Source organism: Manacus candei, unplaced genomic scaffold (genome assembly GCF_025592945.1).
Source record: "Manacus candei isolate 608988 ecotype Guabito, Panama unplaced genomic scaffold, ASM2559294v1 h1tg000050l, whole genome shotgun sequence".
NCBI classification, from domain to species: domain Eukaryota; kingdom Metazoa; phylum Chordata; class Aves; order Passeriformes; family Pipridae; genus Manacus; species Manacus candei.
The window spans coordinates 24,403,030-24,425,736 of record NW_026138098.1 but is presented as its reverse complement, the minus strand read 5'-3'; the positions used below and the strand labels follow the sequence as shown (position 1 = coordinate 24,425,736).

The window sequence follows — 22,707 nt, the reverse complement described above, 5'->3', positions numbered from 1 at the left end:
GTTTTTTTGTATCATATAGACTAAAGCAAACTTGGTAACACCAAGAAATGGAGAACCTCTTATTGCTGCTATTCAGGATTTTCTCACAGGTATGTATATGAGCTTATTTCAGAGGTGTGATATTTAACAGTTTTTCCTTCAGAATCACTTCCCTCCTTTCCAGAATTTTTCCACATTAATTAAAAAATTTCTTCTTTCACAGGTCAAAGTGACATTATGAAATAAGGCCACTGTTTGCCTGAAATATAGTCATGTCCTCAGACTGATTTCTTATACTGCCTACCTTTGTGGCTGCCATTATTATTACCTTTACATAGGTTTTGCAGTGTTTTTCTGCAAATGAATATTTGGGATCTTTATCTGCATTAGGTCGATAGCATAAACTGTTTATGATTATGGTAGAGGAGTTGATTTCATTCATTAAAAATTTGTTTTAACCTACAGTAAGTACCTTCAATGTCCTAAATGCTTTGGGAAATGTCCAATGAACATCAGGAAGAAAGTGTACAACAATAAATCCCATTCATTGATGGGATAGACTCTGAGAGAGAGAGAATAGATTACAGAAATGCACTGTTTTCTCATTTTTAGGAATTTGATGTGGAGCAATTTAAAAAAATCTGTAAAGTATTTACAACCGAAGCTGTTTAAACTATGGTCATTTTGCATAAGTAGCTAACTAATATTAGAATGAAGTAATTGACACTGAATATACAATAGTTTTTAAATTTAATCTTAATTTGCTCTGTCATAATCCTTTTTTTTACATTCCAGGTGCCTATCTTCTTACATTAAAAGATACCTTTTTTGATCGAGCCAAAGCCTGTCAAATTATTGCTTCTATCCTGGTTGGCAAGGATGAAAAGATTAAAGTTCGCCTTCCACCCCCAGCAATTCTGAAGGTGTGTCAAAGTATTTTTTTCATTTTACTAAGACTTTCTCCATTGTGTGTACTTGACCCATGGTGATGTTCTCAGCAGAGACAGTTCTTGTTCTCTGACATAAGTTTTGTATGAGATTTTGTATTTGTCTAGTGTGAAGTGCAAGGATCAGAATTTGGGGTCGAAGCTGTGCAGAAGTGGTTTGTGGGTTCCTGACACTGAAAGGTGTCAACCTTGCGTGGTGCTGTCCAGATGCAGGATTCCTTCAGGGTTCAAACATGGCTTTGCTGCTGTCCTGCTGCTGTGACACAGATCTCCTGGCTGTTTGTGACCAGCAGAAAATACATTGTTCTTAGTGACCTCACTGTTACTGACTGTGCAGAGTAATATGGGGCTGAGTGCAGAAACTGTATTATTCTTTGGGTCCTGAAATGCTCAATAGTTCAAGGTTTAGGAGACAGTAAACCTGGGAAAGAGTATCCTTTAGCTGTGTTAAAGGTTAAAGAGGATGAGTGCTGTGTAGTTTGTTTGCTTGCAGGGTGTTTTTTCCTTTGGTACATCATCTACACAAAACATGAAGGGCATGAGTATTTGTGTATTTTTTACAAACTTTGAAGAGAGTTTTAGTATTGTTTATTAGATTATGGTATGTTAAACCTTCATTCACATACCTTTGAGGGTGTTTGTATTTGATTAATTTGGTATTTAAGGCAAATGGTATTGTCTGGAGAGAGTTAGTACATTTTAAAATTTGTTGAATACTAAATGTTGGTGTATACGTTTTTATATCCTGTATTTAATTTCAAAATAATGAGTTTAATATTAGGGGAATTCAGGAAGTGGAATTGAAATATCAGTGAATAATACAACTTAAAGCAAGGTTAGGGAATTTATGGGCAGTATCTAATGTGAATTCTGTAAATGTGTATCAACTTCTGTGAGTAGCCAAGAGCAGTGATTCTTTGACTACTTCTGTCACTCCAGATTAATAATTTTAGTGCTGGCTGTGACAGTTGCTTACATCTAACTCCAGCTGAGGGGAGTACATAATTATACGAATCTTTAAACTCCTAAAATTTTAAATCAAAGGCACTATATAAAGAAGGAATTGTAAATGTTGCAACCTCTTTGAGAAATTAAATGACAGCAGCAGCATCTTTTTCTTTTCTTTTCTAATCAGAAAGGGAAACATAAGAGGGAGCAATAAAGCATGTTTCTCTAAATGCAAGCACATAACTGATGTAAAGGATAACCATGCTGCACTCAGAGATTTTTAAACTGTAGAAGTGCATAATACTTCCCTATTCAAAGGAATGCTACAAGTATGGTTCTCTATAGAAAGGTTCTGTATATAAAACAGTTTTACAATTATATTCTTGCTTACTGTTTTACTGTAGCTATAGCATAAACTTGTAATCCTAATTCTTCTCTTTCTCTTTCTTTAAGCCTGTAACACTCTGGACAGGAAAACAGGTTTTCAGCCTCATTCTCAAACCCAGTGATGATTGTCCTGTAAAAGCCAATCTACGAACCAAGGGCAAACAGTATTGTGGCAAAGGGGAGGACCTGTGTTACAATGATTCTTGTGAGTGACACTTCTGAAGTTGTGTTTTGAAAGTCTTCCAAGAAATTGTACTCTCGTTGAGTTCACTGTAGGAGTTAAAGTGGTACTTCACATAAGTATTCTTGAAATGAAAAATAAAATTATGCAGTTGTTCTCAAAAGTTGAAGTTATGCTGAAAACCAAAGAAAAGATTTGGGTGTTTTCTTAAACTAAAATGTCTTCTGGCTGATGCTGGGCTTGTCGTGATGCTAACTTAGTATTTGAACTGAGAGAAAGAGAAAAGCTAAGCAGCTTAGGAAAGGGTTGTGCAGAGGGCAAATGGAAAAATTTGATATCTTAAGTGGGGGTAATAATACAGAGATTAGGAGACAAACACTGAAAGGAGTTAGGATACACAGGGAAGATGGGAATCCCTGGGATATCAAGCCATCTGTGTCCTTCCAATTAGGGAAGTCAGAGTGGCAGATGGAATGCAAAGGACCACTGTTGAAGAGGCTGTAGGAGATAAACAAGACTTTGCTTCTAATTAATTTAACATTCATGTGGTAACTGTTGGAAAGGAACATGAGCAGGCAGGATTAGGCTGGCTCCTTGCTGCTCAGAAGTGTGAGAAGAGGAACCATTGATTTATAGTAATTCTTTTATGCAATGTTGATGTGAGAAAGAACTTCCCAATTAGCACTCAGATCCACTCTCCAGCAGACTGAGTGATTTCTGTAGAAGATAGAACCACTCTATGGCTGTGAAGTTTATTATAAACGTGGTGGAACTATTTTTGTCAACCTCTAAATACCATGAGATGAAAGGCCACAAAGCAATTCTGCTCACACTTGTGTGAACATAAACCATCTTCTTTGCTCCACAGTGTATTCATTCTAGGAAGTATGGGAAGAATTTCCATTTTCTGAGTTTGACAGGAGCTCATAATGTGGAAAACCTTTGGATTTTGTTGTTGGCTGTGTTCAGTTCTCTGAAAAAAAATTCATTTCTGAAACCATACTAATTCTTTTCAGGAAGTTCTCTGCAAATTCTCAAAAAACACAAGAAATCCTACTGTCATGTTTTGATTTTATATAATAAGAGATAGAGCACTGACTTGTGGTTCAAGAAGATGATTACCTAAATTCACATTGAAAATATTGAGCATGGAGTACAGTGTGCAAACATCTACAATGTTCTGCATAAAATGATTTAAATTGGATCCATCTACATACACCACTCCTTTGAAAGATGTACAATGAAGTTGGTGATGAATATATATTGTACTGCTATCAGAAAATAAGTTTAAAGTTCATGTACACAAGATACTTTTTAATTGGTTCAAGACTAAATCTTAAAGAAAGATTCAGTGCCTGAAATGTAAGGTTCCTAACGAAGGAAGAAGGAATAATCTAAGAGAGGCATCGTGTACAGGCATAAAGGCAAGGCAGATGAGTTGTTATGGTTCCCTTGTAATTAAAGGAATTTAGGAGTCTACCTGCCTCCAGAGGTGATTTGGCTGAACTGAATATCAAAATTTTCAAATAAGAGAACTGCAACTTTCTGAAGTTTTTTCGCTCTACTTTATAAATAAATAAATTGCATTGGTTTATTATGATTGAGGGCTTTATTTCTGGATGGATAATCAAAGACATTATTTAGATTAAGGAAGCAAAGTTTATTTTTAGATTTTTACCAAAAACTTACTCACAGTGCTTCTCACAAATCTTTAATTGGATACAGTTGCCTTTCTAAGGAGGAAGGAAAATAAATTTTGACTTTATTTGGTAAGATCAGGTTGTAGGCTGTTCCTCTTACAACACTTAGTCATGCATTTCTACAGATACATTAAATATGTCTTTGAGTTTTACTCTTCTAATGAATAGAGCTTTTTTTTTTTTAATTCTCTCTATAAGTGATTCCTAGTGATTAGTTCATGGTGTAGAAAACTGGTGAATTCTTTTTGCCTTTTTATTTCTAGATGTCACAATTCAAAACAGTGAGTTAATGAGTGGCAGTATGGACAAAGGAACATTGGGTTCAGGATCCAAGAACAACATTTTCTACATCTTGCTGAGAGACTGGGGACAGGTAGAAGCTGCAGATGCCATGTCACGTCTAGCCAGACTTGCTCCAGTCTATCTCTGTAAGTCCATTTCCTTGTAAAATAGTACTTCAATGCAGAAATAGAGTGCAAGCAAGCAAGATTTTTGCTTCAAATGTGAAATGCTGTGCTTAAAAAAAAATAAACTAGTTGTGAAGCTGGCAGAGGGGGAAACAAACGGTTGTGCATATGCTTGTGATGTTCACATGATGGGAGGCAAAAATAAAAGTTCCCAGTGATGATAATATTCTGGTTTTAATTTGTTTTCTCCATGTGATGTGAAGCTATCAATTTATTTTTTTTTAATAATAGCTAATCGTGGCTTTTCAATTGGAATTGGTGATGTAACCCCTGGTCAGGGCCTGCTAAAAGCTAAGTATGAGCTCCTGCATGCTGGCTACAAGAAATGTGATGAGTATATTGAAGCTCTGAACACTGGCAAGCTACAGCAGCAGCCTGGCTGTACTGCAGAAGAGACACTAGAGGTAAAATTTTTGGTTTAAATCACTATACATTTAGAGTAGAGACTTCACAATGTACATGAATATATTTGTGAAGTCTTCTGAAAGAAGACAGCTAAAGTTGTCTTCTGAAACCTAAAAATACAAGCAAATGCATTTCCTAGGCATGCAACTTGAGCTGACTCTATAGAGACTTAACATTAAGATGTTTGTATGCATCTAAAAATGTTAGCTAAACACTTAACAACTGAGATCTTCCCTCCTTGCAAAAAGTACTGGGCTGATACACTAGAATAAAATGGCATAGGTAGTTGAAATGGAGTTGATTACATTTATCAAGATTTTCTAGGTTAATTAAGAACAGTAACAGTAAAAACAGTGATACAAGAAGCAAAACGTTGCTTTGGTTGTAGATCTCATACAAGTGTTATCTTGTTCCTTACTGGGGTGAAAGTTAAGTGGACTTTGGTTATGCTTGGGTTGTTTTCTTTTTTCTGTAGAAATTTTGGTGAAGAGCAATGAATGTTGCCCAAAAGCTTACTGACTTAGTCAGGTCAGCTGAAGAACACTTTTCATTGTCTTTAATGATTTTATATATTCACCTTGGATGGCTAATGTCTACTTTTTACCTTTAAAAAAAGTAGAAAGGAAAAAAGAAAAAAACCAAACACCACCACCCCCAAACCACAGAATGCCATCCTATGATGAAGTACTGCCACAGTTAGCCAGTTTGAAAGGAAATTCTCACTGAAAGAAACATCTTGCAGTCCTTTCCACTCCACCTTTTTTTGGACACCTGTGCATGTCCTAGAATGTTTTTTGAATACAGTTATGTTTGTAATAGTTGGAGAGACCAGCGTTGTACTCTCTGAGTACAGTCCAAAAATACATTATTTTTGTGGTAATCTTTCATGTAGTGCAGTGTGTCTTAGAGCTTAGTGCAGTGCTTAATTTAGCTTAACTTTGTGCTGCTGGTAAGACAGAAGATCCTGTTCCTGGATATTCTTGTCTTGTCCCAACAAAGACATTTTGTGCAGCAAACTGAAAGTTATGCAAGTTAAAATTTAAACTTGTTTTACCCAAAGCAATGACTGGGTTTCTTGATTGTATTTTGAATTGCATTTGCTACTGAAGGTGTTGCTGGGAGTGATAGAGTACTGTTTGTGTATGTGTTTTTTAACAAATGCTGAACCTCTGAAATATTTGATTTCAGGCCTTGATCCTTAAAGAACTCTCTGTCATCAGAGATCATGCTGGCAGCGCCTGTCTCAGAGAACTGGACAAGAGCAACAGTCCCCTTATCATGGCTCTCTGTGGTTCTAAAGGTAGGGAGAGCTGAACTTTGCATGTAGGTTGCTCACTTCATCACTCTTGTGAAAATTACTGGTTCCACCTTTTTAGCTTGTTTGATACTGTCAGTTGTGCAAGCTCATGTTGTATCTATTTTAAGTGACTCAGTAAGTACAGGCAAGGTATAATTAATTAAAATCAAGCTGATGTTCTAGTTTTTGTGTCTTTAAATTTTTATTACATGTTAAAAACCATCTTATTGGAACTTAGGATGTTGTTAAGACTAATTCATCAGTAAAAAGTTTTCAGTTGCATTTCTACTGCAAGTTTTTATATCATATACAAAAATCAACTGTAAATTATATATTCAGAATTGGAATTAATATTTCCCAGCATCATGGAATTTTTTGGAAGGGACATTAAAGAACATCTAGTTCCTATCCCCCGTCCATGAGGGGTGTAAGTAGAGCAGAATGGGATATCCACAACTGCTGAGCAACCTGTTCCAATCCACCATCACAGGAAAGAATTTTCTCCTGACATCTAATCTAAACCTGCCCTCTGTCAGCTTAAAGTAATTTTTCCTTGTATCACTACATACTCTTGTGTAAAGTCCCTCTCTGGATTTCTTGTAGGCTCCCTTTAGGTACTGGAAAGAGCTATAAGGTCTCTCAAATTCTTGTTTGAGCTTCCCTTGTTTCCTATGAGAATTTGAAGGAATCACTTAACCTTTTGCCTTTTATTAGCTGTCTAATAAATTGTGGAAATCCTCAGGGTGACATGTTCTGTTCTAAAGAAATACTGAACTCTAAGAAGAAGAATATATTAAGTGTATAATTTGGGAGGGAGAGGTGGGGAGGCATTGTTTGCAAGCATGTTCAGTAAAGAAAACTTCGAATTTTGTGACTTAATGCTCTGAGGCTTAATTTGTTCTAGGAATCTTGGTAGATACTGAACCCTTGATGAAAAATGTGTTAACTGAAGAAATTGTGAAGCAAAATATGTAGGTTAGGATCATGGGCTGTATAAAACACAATCCCTAACACAAACCATGACAATATAAGGACTGTAGTCAAATAGTGGTGGCATGAATGTCTACAACACAAGGGAAAAAAAATTAAAAGGAGTTGTTGGTTGTATCATGGACCTAATTGTCAGCCTCTGCATAAGTGCTGAAAAGAACAGGACAAGTAACAGAAAAGCTTCTTTAACTCTTGAAATTCTGAGTGGTTTTTTGACCAGTTATGAGGCTGAGATCTTCATGGAAGTGAAGATAGTTCATCAGGGAAGCAGTGTATCCCTCATTTGTGAATGAGAGTTTTTTTCCTTTCTTCCTTTTCAGGCTCCTTCATTAATATATCCCAGATGATTGCTTGTGTAGGTCAGCAGGCTATCAGTGGGTCCCGAGTTCCTGATGGATTTGAGAACAGATCTTTGCCTCACTTTGAGAAGCATTCTAAGGTAATTCTGTACATTTACAATAGACTGTGAAGAAAAGTGAAACAGGTTTCCTTAAGCCATTTTGAGAAGGATGCAGGGTAACACATGTTGTCATGATAGGCTGAAGGAAAAAGGATCGCATATGATCCATGTAAAGTGTCCCGAGTGTGATTTGGGAGTTAACAGTAGTGTTTTGAGTTGCCATAGAATGCTGTGAATTTTTACAGCTAAGCCTTGCTTTGACCTTTCTAACTTAGTAAAATTAAAGTAAGTCTGATGATAGATTTTTGGTTCTCTTGAGAGTCCTGAAAATAATTTGTTAAAGTTTCTCTCATGTATTATGTGTGATTGCACTAATACTTTTCAGGTCAACTGCTGAGTATGTATTGGTATCTTTAGACAGGTGAGACATGCCAGATAAACTTTTCTGGAATCTGGTTTGGTTTTTTTCTTTTTCCTCCAGAATAGGTATCATGGGTTATTCTCAGTGTTTCGTGTTTGAGTTTGGTCCTACATGAAGCAATAATGAGTCTAATGCACTTGTTAATGTAATTCAATGAAATTAATTTTTTTAACCTGCCATTTGAAATCTAATAAACAGTGAAGAAGATTCTAGGTATAAGCCATTCATCTAGTTAGTGTGTTAAATAACTGTCAGATGGTAGCCATGACATTTGCATTTGTCATTCAGTGTCCAAATTTCCACTTCTGAGTTCTGTAACATACTGAATAAATAGAAGAAAAAACAATACTTCTTGGGTTAGATGAGAAGTTAAAACTTAAAATTGAGCTCTAGCATTTTTACTGGTTTTTAACTACGTGTTAAATAACAACAAAAAGTGATTTTCTAAGATGAAACTCTGATCACAGAGGCAATTTGGTGTTACTTGACTTCAAGGAATGCCTGTGTAAAGGTGATTGGCAAGAACTTTTCTCAGGGTGAGAGCAAACCACTCAAGAGAATTAATTATATACATATCTCCAGTCATGTTTTTTCTGGGTTCCCTAGTCTTCAGCACTGCAAATACCTTTGCACTAACGTTGCAAAATGAACGTTCTTAATTGCCTTTTCAATTTTTGGAAGGGAGTCTAAAGCATTATAAGTCGGTGTAGTGTTTACAAGGAATGGCTAGAAGTGTGACAAGTTTTGTAGTGAGAAGGAGAAAGTTTGTTATATTAATGTGGAAGAACTAGGCAAGGGGTTTTGAAGCCTTTATTCAGATCTTCCATACAAACATGGAACTTGAGAGCTAAACGCAGGTGTTTGTGAGTGTGTTGGCTATCTCTCTGGAAGAATTTAGATGACATGCAGCGTGTTTTCCTGTAACATACAGAATGTACATTGCATTTTAACTGTGTTTTTCCCACTCTTCTCTGTAGCTCCCTGCAGCAAAAGGCTTTGTTGCTAACAGCTTCTATTCTGGGTTGACTCCCACTGAATTTTTTTTCCATACAATGGCGGGTCGAGAAGGTCTGGTTGACACAGCTGTAAAAACAGCTGAAACTGGATATATGCAGGTAACTGTCAGTGGGGTGGGCATTTTATCAGTCCTGCAAAATGTGGATATTTCTCCTGTGTGTGTTTTCAGTGTAATGGAATAATTTATACTGTGAAATACATGGCTTGCCTGTATTCTCCAGCAGAGGTGAGGTTTGTAAACATGCTTGTATTAAGCTGTTTCCTTTCAAATATGGGTTGTAAAAGCCTAGAAATTAATAGTCTAATTTCTATGGGTTTTTTTTCCTAAAACTGATGTGAATGATGGCTAAAACTCCCTTCCACTCTCTATTCTCTATAGGTAACAGGCACCTTGGGCCATATAGACTTAGATTAGTTTTGTAATATGTTAGTGTCTTTTCTGTACCTCCTGTGAAAATGTCCCTCCAACAAAGCTTCTTGCTATTATGAGCAGTCTTTGGACTTGTGTGCAAATATTTACATAGTATTAAAAGTGTAGACCTCTTTTCAGTGTAACAGGCAGTAGAAAAGGCAAGATAATTTGTGGCTGGGGACACATTCTGAGATGTGCAAGTAACTGTACAAAGACAGAAAAACCACCTCTTGGGGTGGGTGACTAATTAGACCATTTGTCTCCAAAACTAATGGAATAATGTTGGCATGTGTGTAAGTATTTACAAACACATATAAATATAAAAAGCAACCTGCAAAATATTTTTCCTCTTCAACTTAGATCCTGTGTGAATAAATTGTAGCACTTGGACTTTGGAATTAAAAAAAAACAACTTAACATTTATTTAATCTTACCTTTCTTCTCCTCAGAGAGGAAAAAAAACCAGTTTAGTCTTTGGTGATCTAATTTGCTTTCATAGAACAATGAAATTAGCCTCTCAAGTAATAATGTTTTTAACCATTAATGCTTCACAGCATGCCTTCTATTTGGGATGCCAAGGAAGATGATAGTAAAGGGATTTCTCAAAACCAGGAGTTGATGTAAGAGAAATAGTTAACACAGATAGAAAAATGGCCTCGACAGATGGATGACCTCTTTGCTTTTTGTCAGTGAAAAGAATTGTTTACTGGTTCTGCTTCCATACACAAAAAGCATTGTATCTCTTAAGCAATAAACCTGATGAGAAGAATATGATGTCAAAAAACCCTCAAATTCCTCAGACTTCAATAGGTTCTTGCAGCTTAGCATTAGGTTTCCTGTATGATAGAATTTCTGAATGTGGAGTATTGTGTTGTTGCTTTGAATGTTGTTATTGTTGATTTTTATATTCTGTGGAATGTACAGTAAAGCCCTAGGGCTAATGTGGGATTCTAAATAGGTTTTTGTGCCTGCTTATCACTATGTCAGATTTATTTCCTGAGTCCAGTTCCTATAGTTCTTGTAATCCCAATCAATAGCTATTTTTAAAAAGATCCATTTTACTTTCTTTGCACCTTTTTTTCCCTTCAGAGGCGGCTGGTAAAATCACTTGAAGATCTTTGCTCACAGTATGATTTAACAGTCAGAAGTTCTACTGGTGACATTATACAGTTTATTTATGGAGGAGATGGCTTGGATCCTGCAGCTATGGAAGGGAAGGATGAACCACTGGAATTCAAGCGAGTTCTAGATAATATCAGGGTAAGGATTGCTGAAATCCTTGTTAGAAGTGTGATAAGACTACTAAGCATGTAGGAGGAAATAGTAAATTGTGAGGAAAATGGTTTCAGTTTAAGTATTTATTTTTAAATTGCCTTTTTTGCGTGGTCCTGTTCCATTGTTCAGCATGTGTATATGAATAGGTATTTTTTACAGTGGAACAGAGCAACTAGGACCAAACTGTGTATAAGCAGTGAAAAGTAAAATTTTTCTGTGCTTAAACATAGTTTTGGGGCCTAATGTGCAACTCCCTAGATAAATGACTACCAACCGATTTGGGTACTAGTTTGGTACATTGCACAAAATAACTCCTTATTAAATCAAGGCATGCATGTTCTTTGTGTTGAACTGGCTGATGTGTTGTTCAGTAACTCTGGATATATTGTGATGTTTGAAGACCTGTATTATTTGCTTTTGTTTTTGGTTGGTTGGTTGGTGTGATATGGCCCCTCTCACAGAAGAGCCTTTTGCTGAAATAACTGTTAAGATTTCTGTAATATGACCATAGTAAGTGGATAGAACTGCGTATACCTGTGTGTATACCTTCATATTTACATAAAAAAGTAGAAGTGTGTGTGCCTCTTCTTTTCACAATAGTTTGGTGTAGTACAGCAAAACAAGAACAACTAGACAAAAAATCCCAACAAACAAACTACAGAAAACCACAACCAAACCTAAAGAATGGTGTTAATCAATTCTACCCATCTGTATTCTGTGTCTTTACAATGAAGTTTCGTGCATGTGCTTTATGTGAAGAAGTGATGTTTCTTCCTCTCCAGGCTGTATATCCGTGCCGAAATGAACCAGCCCTCAGTAAAAATGAATTGGTGTTAACGGCCGAGTCCATCATGAAGAAGAATGAATTCCTTTGCTGCCAAGACAGTTTTCTGCAGGTAATTACCTCACTTCTTTATCACAGTGTGATTAACTTTTCCTCATTTATTAAGGAAATTAAATAAAATGGTCTTATCAATCTGGTGAAGCAACAGCTGAATTTTACGTGTTAGTAGCAGGAATAGTGGTTTGTTCAGTAATGCATTTTTGTACATTTGTGGGGGGGCTAGGACTAGGGATTTTAATTCTTATTATGATAATTGATCATGTTCACCACAGGAATATTAGAAATGAGAAAAATCTAGGGGCTTTTTTGAGTAGAAGTTTTATTGATCTGAGATCTTTTTAGTTTCCTTTCCATAGCAAAATGGTACAGTAAGTATGTGCTTCCCCTGGGGCATCAGAAATTAAATACTTATTGTCTCTATGTAAGAAACCACTAGGACTGAGTATCATACTCATATGATATTCATATATTTTGGTATTATGAATTCTCTGAACAACTGTTTTTCCTTATTTGCTTGTTTTTCTGTAGTGGAAACACCACCTATATGCTTGCGTAGATATGTGGACACACACACATATACATATATATATATGTGTATATATAAAATATATATATATTTACACAGCTATATACCTGGCTTGCTTATGAAACTAGCACAGCAAAAAAAAAAATGGGTCATACAAACTGCTTTGCTGCACAGGGCTTTAGCCTTTGGAGACTACTTACATGTCTTCTAAGGATGAGGGCTTGTTCACATGACTGCTTGCACTTTGAATTGTAAAAGTCAATTTGTTTGAAAGAGTACTGGGCAATTTTAATATTTATGAGAGCAGACACTCTCAAGAGTTCTTTGGGAGTCAGCGATAAAAACTGTAGAATTAACCTACCTGGAGAATTAACCCTCCCTTCAGGTTAAGCTGCTACTTTGATGAACCTTCTGATTACTGGCAGTGATGAGAGCAACATGAGTTTAATGACCTGTGATTGAAGGGTTTATTTTTAATAGATCAGAGTGCCTCAGAGCAGAAGGTAAACCTGATTAGGACTTCTGTTGGTAGAGTGGAGTTGGAAATACAGTTATATCCATATTTGAAATATGCTGCGAATCTTACCTGCATCTCTGAAGGAAAAATAAAGACAATATTTTAATATCAGAGTTTGGGAATAAAGCTGTTATTTGAAGTATACATATTTTTAATAATATTAGGAAAATAATTGTTATGAATTTCAGAAGCAAAAATATTACTACATCACTTTAGTGATAATTAGTTTGACATAAGATTTTTAAGTTTTAGATAGTTACACTTTCTTCTTTCCTTTCCTTTTTTTTTTCTGTTCATCCTTGAAGACATTAACTGAGACAGGTTATGAAAAATATAATGAGGTAACTGTAGCATGTGTGTGCAATGTGTGAGAATTAATGTTAGTGCTTTTTAGCTAAAGATGTGTGCATAGTGCTAAAGTAACCGATTAGCATACATACATTAGTGCTTGTTAAATTATGATGTAGGTGTTCATCACAATAATTTAACCTTTTTGATAGTGAAAACTACAACACATGAATTAATTCCCATAGTTACATTTAAGGATTTTGAGGAACATTTCTTTTGGTATTGACTCTTCTTTCAACCTTTAGGCATATTAGCTTGTTTTTTCTGGTGTTTTCCTATCCCTTCCTCCACTTTTCCATTCCAGGTCAGAGATACTTCTTACTGTTGTTATTTTAGCAGGAGGTTCCTAATGAGCTTATCCATTCTTGTCCAGAATACAGAATGTCTAAACAGCCCTTTCCTAACAGACTAGCATTCGTTCTGCCTGCACTCTGCCCTTGCTGGAGGGAATTCAGCTGAAAAAAAGCAGATTGTTGGCTGGCACAATTTCAATTGTGTTCACGTTTTAACGTATTTGATACAGGTCAATGGAAATTTTCATTTTCTTCTTATTGGAATCAGAGGAATCTCTAGAAACCCTCCCAATTATAAAAAAAAAATCAGTCCCTTTTCTGTGGTTTTTCTGAAGATGATAGAATATGAGTGCTGAGAGTGCAAGCACAGAAAAAGCTCAGCATGCAACCACTCAGTGCTGCCATATGTAGAGTTGACCTAATGGGTCTGCCTGGACTTGAATGGATTTTTGCTGAATCCCGTGGCATTGTCTGTGCCACTCTGCATTTCAGTGGCTTCTTCACTGTGAGGATTCTGATATGAGCAGTGCTTCATGTCTATAAATGATCCTACCAGTGCTGGGAGATGTGCTGCAAAACCCTGGGTGACTGGGTGCCCTGGACTATTTTGACTAAACATTGGCTCTGGAGGAGCTGACAAAAGGCCCACGTTGAGCCAGAGCTTACTGAGTCTGGCTGGGGCCTTTCTGTTAAGCTGGTCAAGGCTAAAAGACTTAGATTTTTTCACACTAAGTCTATAATGTTTTTTTGAGCCCGCTCTGGAAGTTACATAGCTGTGCTCCTGGAAGACAGTGTTGCACTGAAAATTATAAACTCATAGAGATATTTAAGCTCAGCAAGGAGTGAGTTACATTTTCATTCCCTTTGTAGTATAAATTAATCCATAGTTTGGATAAACTGACAACTGTTGAGAGTAATAAATCACTTCCTTTTTTAGGTCTTGTGTGTGAATAAAACTTGTGACAATGAAAAATAAGTCTTCAGAGATTTTTTTTCCACCTTTTTTGACTCTAGTGTATGGAAGTAACATATAATTTGAATACCTTACTCAGAATTATATATAATAATCAGTTTACTATGTTGGAGTTGTTAGGATTTTTTTTAAGTACTCTGGAACTCAGGGACTGTCAAAGAGAAAAAGACTTCTGCAAGTCCTGCAATATTCCTTGTTTTATGCACCTGTAGTGAAAAGGTTAACTTCTCTAGTATCACAAAACTTATTTAAGGATATAAATCACATTGTCAATTATATGCAAATGTTTCAGAGTCAAAAGCCTTTAAAGTGGCCAAATATTTCATTTGTGAATACTACTTACTGCAGGGCAAAAGGGGCAAAAATGTATGAATGCATCTTGTCATGGAAGTGTTTTCATAATGATTCTGTGAACTCAATTGTAAAAGAAAAAAAAAAAGGTCCCTCAAATACTTATTCAATTTTGCAAGTGATTGTCAGTGCTCAGCTACAGTGATGGTTGCAAGGAGTTCAGTACCTAGTGCAGAAGAGGTAATGTAATTACTTCTTTGTCTGGTAGGACTAGTGGTGTAGATAGAGAAGGTTTAAAAGGACTCTAAAAAATCAAACTGTTCATTTCTCCACAGAGGCTTTCCTAAATCGTTGTTGAAGTAGATGGAAAGGATTTCCTCTTGCTTTTTGTTTATATTTTGTTTTTGATAACTCTGTATTATGGTAATGACTTGCACTGAGTCTACTTTGGAGGAGTTTAATCATGGACCTCATATTTTGTGACTTCTAGTGTACATGTCCATATCCAAAGTGTAATAACTGAATGATCTTTCATAGAAGTGTTGGATATTTTTCTAACACTATTGTTTCAATTTATGTTCCAGTAAAGACTGTTAGAACTGCTCTTGAGTAAGCCTGGTAAGAGAGTGAAAAGTTTTATGTACTTCAACATGTCAAGTACAATTACCTACAAGACCTCCACAGCATAGAGGAGTTATTTGAATTATGTTAGGTAGAGACTGACATGTATAAATCAGTTTCGAGGTTTTCTCTAATCAATAAAGTACATCTTGAATCTTTGAAAAGTATCCAGATACACTTTATATACTTGCTATGGTCTTTCCATTTTGACTGTTTTGAATACTAAGAAATGAGTGAGAATGTGTTTGTCATTATAGTCAAAGAATAAGAATTTTAAGGTTTGTGGGCTTTTTTATGTTTTAAGTCAGTTTCAGTAGGTGCTGGGTAGGAGGGAAGAATCAACCCAAGTCAAGCACCTTCAGTTGTCAGTGTGTTCTCAGAAAGGATGTGTTTATTCAGTGGGGACCATATTCCTCATGTACTGCTACTGATCTCTGGTTACACAAGAGCCAATCTGATTTGTTAAATTCTAGTGCATGTGTTTGTCTAAGTTTTGACATTCTTCTCTTCATATTGTACCTTGTTAGTTTATTTTGTAAATACTCTGTTGGGAGCTTTAAGCAAATTACTTGCTGCTGAAGACTTCAATATGAAGACCATGTCTTTACTTACTGTTGTTTTAATGTGATTTCAGGAAATTAAAAAATTCATCAAAGGTGTTTCTGAGAAGATAAAAAAAACTAGAGACAAGTATGGAATTAATGACAATGGCACAACAGAGGTAAATAGTTTCAACGGGGTAATTATGTAGTTCTTTTCAGTCTTCATAAGTTAGTGCTTGTCCAACTGTTCTATTCTCTTTTCAGCCAAGAGTTTTATATCAGTTGGATAGGATTACTCCAACTCAATTAGAGAAGTTTCTAGAGACTTGTAGAGACAAATATATGAGGTAAGTGTTTACCCTGCTGTGTTCTCAATACTGCTGCTTTCTTGGCCACGTAGGAGTGTATTTTGCTATTTTTACTGTATGAATGTTGGTTCTGTTGTGAATGCAGTGCAAGTTGGCTCCAATGACATAGACATTGCAAGACCAAGGCAGGATGCAAAAGAAAAAAAAGTATCATCACCTACATGTGGGCTTGTTAAGGCAGATTTGAGTTTTGCATGACAGTTCTAGAGGTCAGACAGGTGAGGTTTTTATGTTTGTCTTGAGTCATAATCAGATTCTTTCATTAGAAGATTCATTTCCTTCTACATTGTAGAAAAAATGCTTTTGTTTCATTTGAGATTTCTTGAGCATGCAAAGCTATCTGCTTGTGTTTAGGCACCTTCCTTCTGAAATAGTAGTAATCATACCAATGAACACAGTTTTCTCCTTAGCTACTTACTGCTTATATCCACAGATTGTGTTTTGACAACAGATTCTGGTAAAAGCCCGGAGTGATAGGATTCAGGGTAAGGGAGGATATTGTTTAAACATGAACATTTCTACACCCACTGGCAGACATGTTCCCTTCCTCCCCCTCTTGCAGGAGGTTGTTCAAAACCTCCAATAAGTCCATGCAGAACAAAGTCTGAATAGATCAGTTTTAAATTTATATGAATCTTGATAGTTATTCTTGCTCTATCTACACAGTCTGTGAGGAATTACATCACAATTTGTTCTAACATATTCTTGGATCTGTTATGTGCTTGTAGGATCCTTTTGTTTGTTATTCTTGGTCTCTACGAAGATAATGTGGATAGTGTGCTAGTGTGGATGTTTTAATCTCTTCATCCACTGAGATTTATTCCATTTACTAGACTCCTTGGATTTGGTCCTTCCCATGCAGCCACTGGTGACATGTACTTAGTGATCTCACTCTCACCTGCATCAATTGTTTTCTAATATGTTTTCTTGTTTTAGAAAATTCACGTATATTTTGAATTCTTAACTATTTCAAAGCAATTACCAGTTTTATGTTTCAGTTACTAGGAGTACCTGCTTACATTTGTCTTAGGTGTTCTTAAACATGAATTACCTATTTTACTGTAATAAATAAATGTTAACATATGGGATTTCCCTGAAGGGAGAATCCTGGATCTCGTGCTCGATGCTTTGGATGAAGAGGATAAGCATTTTATCTGTTATGGAAGTGGCACTGAATCTGTGGAATGCCTGTATGACAGGGCATCTTTTTCCATCTTAAGTATTGGTGACCTTTTAACCACTCTCTTGTTTGTTGATTAAAACTCAATAATATATTAACAAACTTCTTGTATATCTACCAGAACAGTTTCTGTTGTTGTTTGCTTAGGACTTTTTACTTCATTGACTTCTATGTCTCTTTCTATACTTATCAGGGCACAGATGGAGCCTGGTTCTGCAGTAGGAGCTCTCTGTGCACAGAGTATTGGAGAGCCTGGCACACAAATGACTCTGAAGACTTTCCATTTTGCTGGTGTTGCTTCAATGAACATTACTTTGGGTGTGCCAAGAATCAAAGAAATCATTAATGCTTCAAAGGCTATTAGGTACTAGCACTTTGCCCAAGTGAAACCTGATGGATAAATTTGCAGTAAATGATAACATTTCCCTATTCTCAGCAATATATTAGATAGCATCCAAATCAAATACTCAAAACAAGGAGAATCTAGTGTCTGCCCAACTGTAGGTGATATTTGGGCCCAGAGAGACAGTGAAGTTTTATTTTTCTGAAAATCAAATGAGGGAAAATGGTTATTTAAGTTTAATGTTCCATTATGTGTCTCATATATTGTGAAGCTTTCTGGTGTTTAGCAGTAGGTGAAGCATACCTATTCCTAGGTATGTATGAAGCCATAATTAAATAATACTAGAATAGCATACACCGTGAAAACAGTCACTAGTACATATCTTATAACCTCTCATGTGTTCCCTTATTTTTACCAGCCTGAAGTACATGAACAATAACTTTCTTAAATATACCTGAGGAACCTGAAGGTCTCTTTATCTTATTAAATACTACTGTAGATACAAGATAAATTCCATAAAGCAGGCTGTAATTCAAGTTACCATCTGTAATCTAGCTGAGCAATTTTCTAACTGGTTTTGTGTGTGTGTGTGTTTCTTCTTTTTAGCACCCCTATTATAACAGCACACTTGGACAAAGATGATGATCCTGATTTTGCCCGTCTAGTTAAAGGAAGAATTGAGAAAACTCTGTTAGGAGAGGTAAGAAAAATTGTGTTATTGCTAATCCTTTAAATGTAAGCATTAGCCAGTTGCTGTGGGGCATTTGAGCTATTTTCACATGCTAACTATTTTGTCCTTGTTTCTTAAAGATTTCTGAATATATTGAAGAAGTGTTTCTTCCCGATGATTGTTTCATCCTAGTGAAGCTGTCTTTAGAGCGCATTAGACTACTGAGGTTAGAGGTGAGTTGCTCAGTTTTTATGCAGAGTATGCCTTGGGTATGTTCCTAAGGCATTCCTATGTCTCTATCCTGGCTCAGAAACAGAAATCACACCAGTGGAAGTTAAAGAAAGGAAGTGAATGAAGGATGTCCTGTAGCTACATTACATCTGGAGGGGTCCTTTTTTTTCCTTGCCAAGTGGATAATGTTCCCCTTATTTGGAAATGAGAGAACAAACATTCATTTCTTTGTCTTGCTAAACACTGGGATGACATTTCTGTCCATTGGTTAATGTACAGGCCGGCACCCTCAGCATAGGATAGCATTTCATACAATTTATAAGGGTAATTTATAAGAATATATTTGGGGGTCGTTTTTCCTACATTCTTCCTCTTTATATTCTGTTGAAAGACTGCTGCATTTATTTGAGCAGATTGATAGATGTTTAGAGAGAACCCTGATGTTTGCTGGCTGACTTTTGCCACAGGTGAATGCAGAGACTGTGCGCTACTCTATTTGCATTTCCAAACTCCGAGTAAAGCCTGGGGATGTTGCTGTCCATGGAGAAGCAGTTGTATGTGTGACCCCTCGTGAAAATAGCAAGAGTTCAATGTATTATGTATTGCAGTCCCTGAAGGAAGAGCTACCAAAGGTAAAAGCAAAGGCTGTCTCGTGCTTTTGTGGGATGTAATCGGTAGTGATAATTTGAGGGTCTGTGGTGGGAAGATGAAATAGTTCTTGGCAGTATTGCCAATGAAGATAGATGGGCTGAGTCCGTAACTCTTAGATTGTGATGGTACTGCTTTGCTGTTGAAACTAAGCCTTCCTTTAATATTTGTAAATAAAATTGAAGCTTTGATACTTTCTTTACGTTTACTGAAGTATTCCAAATTCAGCAGCATGAAGCAACTGTATCTTCTTTCAGCTGCTTCTAGAATTGAACCAAATGAAGTATCTGGCATTTTTTCAGCTTTCTATGAGGAGACTGTCTACTCTGGATTTTAAAAATAGTGATAAGTGAAGCTTTATTATTGGCAGCATGTCCTTTTATTTGTGTGGGCCTGCCACCATGCAGATCCTCAAGTCTGAGTGTGAGAATACCTGGCATAAAATATAAAATGTAGGTAGTGAGTAAGGTTTATAGTACAGTGTCAATGTCAATTTTGCACTGGTGTATTTAGGAGCAAGAAATGTTATTTTGTATGTGTTTTAAGTGAGCATTTACTCCATATACCGGAGCTCCTAAGTAGGTTTGAATGCTGATAAGTTGCCCTTTTATTCTGCATTACTGTATATATCAAAGTTACTAGGGTTTTTTTGTTTTCTGAAGGTTGTAGTGCAAGGTATACCAGAGGTTTCCCGAGCTGTCATTCATGTTGATGAACAAAGTGGAAAGGAAAAATACAAACTTCTAGTTGAAGGTGATAATCTGCGAGCTGTTATGGCTACTCATGGAGTGAAAGGAACAAAAACATCCTCTAACAACACTTATGAGGTACTGTTTAAATGGGTACTCTGGGTTTTTCCCCCTGGCACCTTGATTATAAGTGCTTGCTTGTGCTCAGATGCAGCAGTTGATACCAAATCAAGCCTGATTTCACTAATAGATGTCAGAATGCATTAACATGAGAGAATAAATCGAGTGGCAGCACTTCACTTCAAAGAAACTGTTTCTATAAATATTTTTCAAATGGAGAACTACAAAAGGGTAGTAATGGGAATGGAGTATTAGTATGATAATGGATGGTACTTATTCTAGGGCTATACTTGCTCCAAGCATTCTGTTTTTCATTAACCTAACATAATCCCTTGTGTAGGTAGAGAAAACACTAGGAATTGAAGCTGCTCGGACAACCATTATCAATGAGATTCAGTATACAATGGTGAACCATGGCATGAGCATTGACAGGAGACATGTTATGTTGCTGTCTGATCTAATGACTTACAAGGTTTGTACTATGTTTTTTCTAAATGTTACATTAGCCTGTTTATACTAATTAATTTTACCATGTTTGAGAAGGACAGGTGAGCTAAGGAGATGGAAGTCCATTGTACTGACCAAATACTCTTATTTGTACTTTACACAAAAAGCTTAATTACTCTAGTTCTTGCAGGGAGAGGGGGCCTAATGAGTAGGGAACCATAATTTCATAGTGGAAATAGTAATCCTCAGAATTATGGTATGAAAATCAACTGTTTGGGTAACCATGCATGCAATCTAAGGCTTGCTGTGCAGAAAACCACATGGGGTGTGGCTCATAACAGCTGCACTGTATGAGAGTCAAAGGATACAGATAGACAAATAGAATCAGATTACATGAACAGTCTTACAGAACTTGTTAGTAGAAAATCATATCTGTTCTTTATTGATTAATTTTCTTTACTTCACATCCAATGAAGGAGTAAGTACATTTAGTGAAATAAGATTTTCCAATTTGCCTGCCAGAGCACAAGGGTTTAATTTGGGTGAAATGGATGGAGCTCTGACTTGTTCCAAAACTGTAGAGCTTTGTTGTACTGAGCTGCAGCAGTCCCCAGGGCTGACCCTGTGGAGCTGCAGCACAGCAGTGGAAAAGGGCATCAGAGTGCCATGTTGTAAACGTGCTGGGCTCCTAGCATGCATTCTTGTGACTGCAGTTCTTGACTTATGCTTCTGTGCACAATCTGATATAATCAGGATGTTTCTAACAAACATAGGCAGAAATAAGTCCAAGTTAAACAGCTAATTACCTTTTTTCTGGAGAGTGGAAAAATGAAGATTTAGCATCTTCTGTAATCTCCTGGCAGTGGAAGTCAGATTTATCTGTAGACAATGGGCAGTGGATTCAGCATAGTGCTCTCAGGCCCCACTGAAGTTTGTAGCTGAGCAGCTAGTTTACAATTGTGGGGGTTTTTCTCATGGCCATGTTTCTTTCAATCTTTTCAATACTCTTGCTTAAAAAAATAATCTATTAACCATTTATAATAGTTTCTGTTTTGTATGAATACTGACTTTTGTTTTAGGTAACTATTGATTACTACCAAACTATTAACCCTCAGAATGTTGAACTGTGAAGCACCATATTATGACAATGCTATATTGTAGATAGTGTATTTTTTACTCAGACTTATTCTTTGTTTTTTTCTCTCAATCAAGGGTGAAGTGCTGGGCATTACTAGGTTTGGACTGGCAAAAATGAAGGAGAGTGTGTTGATGCTGGCTTCTTTTGAAAAGACTGCAGACCATCTCTTTGATGCTGCCTACTTTGGACAGAAGGATTCTGTTTGTGGTAGGTATTGCAAAGTCTGTGGCAGTCTGTGGTCCTTAACCAGCATCTGTAAACCTCTTCAAAGCACTGGATTTTTGCCCTTGTTAAGCTTCCTCTTCAGCTTACCTGTCAAAAACTTCAGGTCTTAGGCTGATCCATTTTCGGGGATCTTCTTGGTCCTAGAAGTTTGGTGTATGTTTCTCTACTTCTAATCTCAGTCAGAGATCTTTATGTCAGACATTTGTTGTATGTTTCTTAAAATAGACTTTTAGTAATTTGGTTTTTCTTCTCACCCTGCATCTCAGTGAAATACCAGGAAATTTGTCCCACTATCGTTAGCTCTGTTTTTTCCATTGTGAAAGTTTGTGTATCTACAACACTTAGAGCTGATGGAGAAATCTATTACCTCGCTCAATATTTACATTTCATTTTCATTCCTGCTAAGAAGTAGGAAGGCATATGTGTCTCAGCCTAGGTGAAGATTACAGCCTTACACGATTACTTAGGTGATTTGGCAGTTATACCTAGAAACAAACAGAAAGGCCAAGTTCTTGACTTCTTCAGTTAATTCTGATCTAAATAGATAAAAATTGTTTCTTAATTCTTATAATCAGTATTCATTAATAGAACAGACAAGATGCCTGTCCTCAGAAATTTCTTTTTAAATGTATCAGTTTTAAATTTAAGTTCATTGACATCGATTGAATCATCTCACTGAATTCATGGAAGAATCTGGTAAGAGTTAGGAAATATGTGTCTACATGTGCACAAGTGCATGCATGCTCACATACAGCAAAAAAAAATGCAGTAGATGAGTTCTGGCCTTCTGTTTGTCTCTATTTTGTATTTTTGCCATGCACTCCAATATTTGGAATTGAAGTTATTTTCCGGTTTTTTTGAATGCTT

General features: G+C 36.4%; 1 protein-coding gene across 2 annotated transcripts in view; it reads left to right on the top strand.

Moving 5' to 3' along the window:
* POLR3A (RNA polymerase III subunit A) overlaps positions 1–22,707 on the top strand; it is a 36,084-nt gene that overhangs the window by 9,617 nt on the left and 3,760 nt on the right. The window contains exons 12-31 of one of the 2 annotated variants that reach the window (XM_051800815.1): positions 20–89; positions 775–902; positions 2,328–2,466; positions 4,406–4,570; positions 4,841–5,013; positions 6,203–6,314; positions 7,622–7,740; positions 9,100–9,237; positions 10,641–10,811; positions 11,609–11,722; positions 13,019–13,054; positions 15,874–15,960; positions 16,046–16,128; positions 17,523–17,693; positions 18,279–18,372; positions 18,483–18,575; positions 19,041–19,205; positions 19,884–20,048; positions 20,371–20,502; positions 21,690–21,822. In XM_051800815.1, the coding sequence (XP_051656775.1) occupies positions 20–89; positions 775–902; positions 2,328–2,466; positions 4,406–4,570; positions 4,841–5,013; positions 6,203–6,314; positions 7,622–7,740; positions 9,100–9,237; positions 10,641–10,811; positions 11,609–11,722; positions 13,019–13,054; positions 15,874–15,960; positions 16,046–16,128; positions 17,523–17,693; positions 18,279–18,372; positions 18,483–18,575; positions 19,041–19,205; positions 19,884–20,048; positions 20,371–20,502; positions 21,690–21,822 (2,488 nt within the window). The remainder of the gene's footprint in view (positions 1–19; positions 90–774; positions 903–2,327; positions 2,467–4,405; positions 4,571–4,840; positions 5,014–6,202; positions 6,315–7,621; positions 7,741–9,099; positions 9,238–10,640; positions 10,812–11,608; positions 11,723–13,018; positions 13,055–15,873; positions 15,961–16,045; positions 16,129–17,522; positions 17,694–18,278; positions 18,373–18,482; positions 18,576–19,040; positions 19,206–19,883; positions 20,049–20,370; positions 20,503–21,689; positions 21,823–22,707) is intronic. The other variant, XM_051800816.1, reaches the window with a different exon arrangement.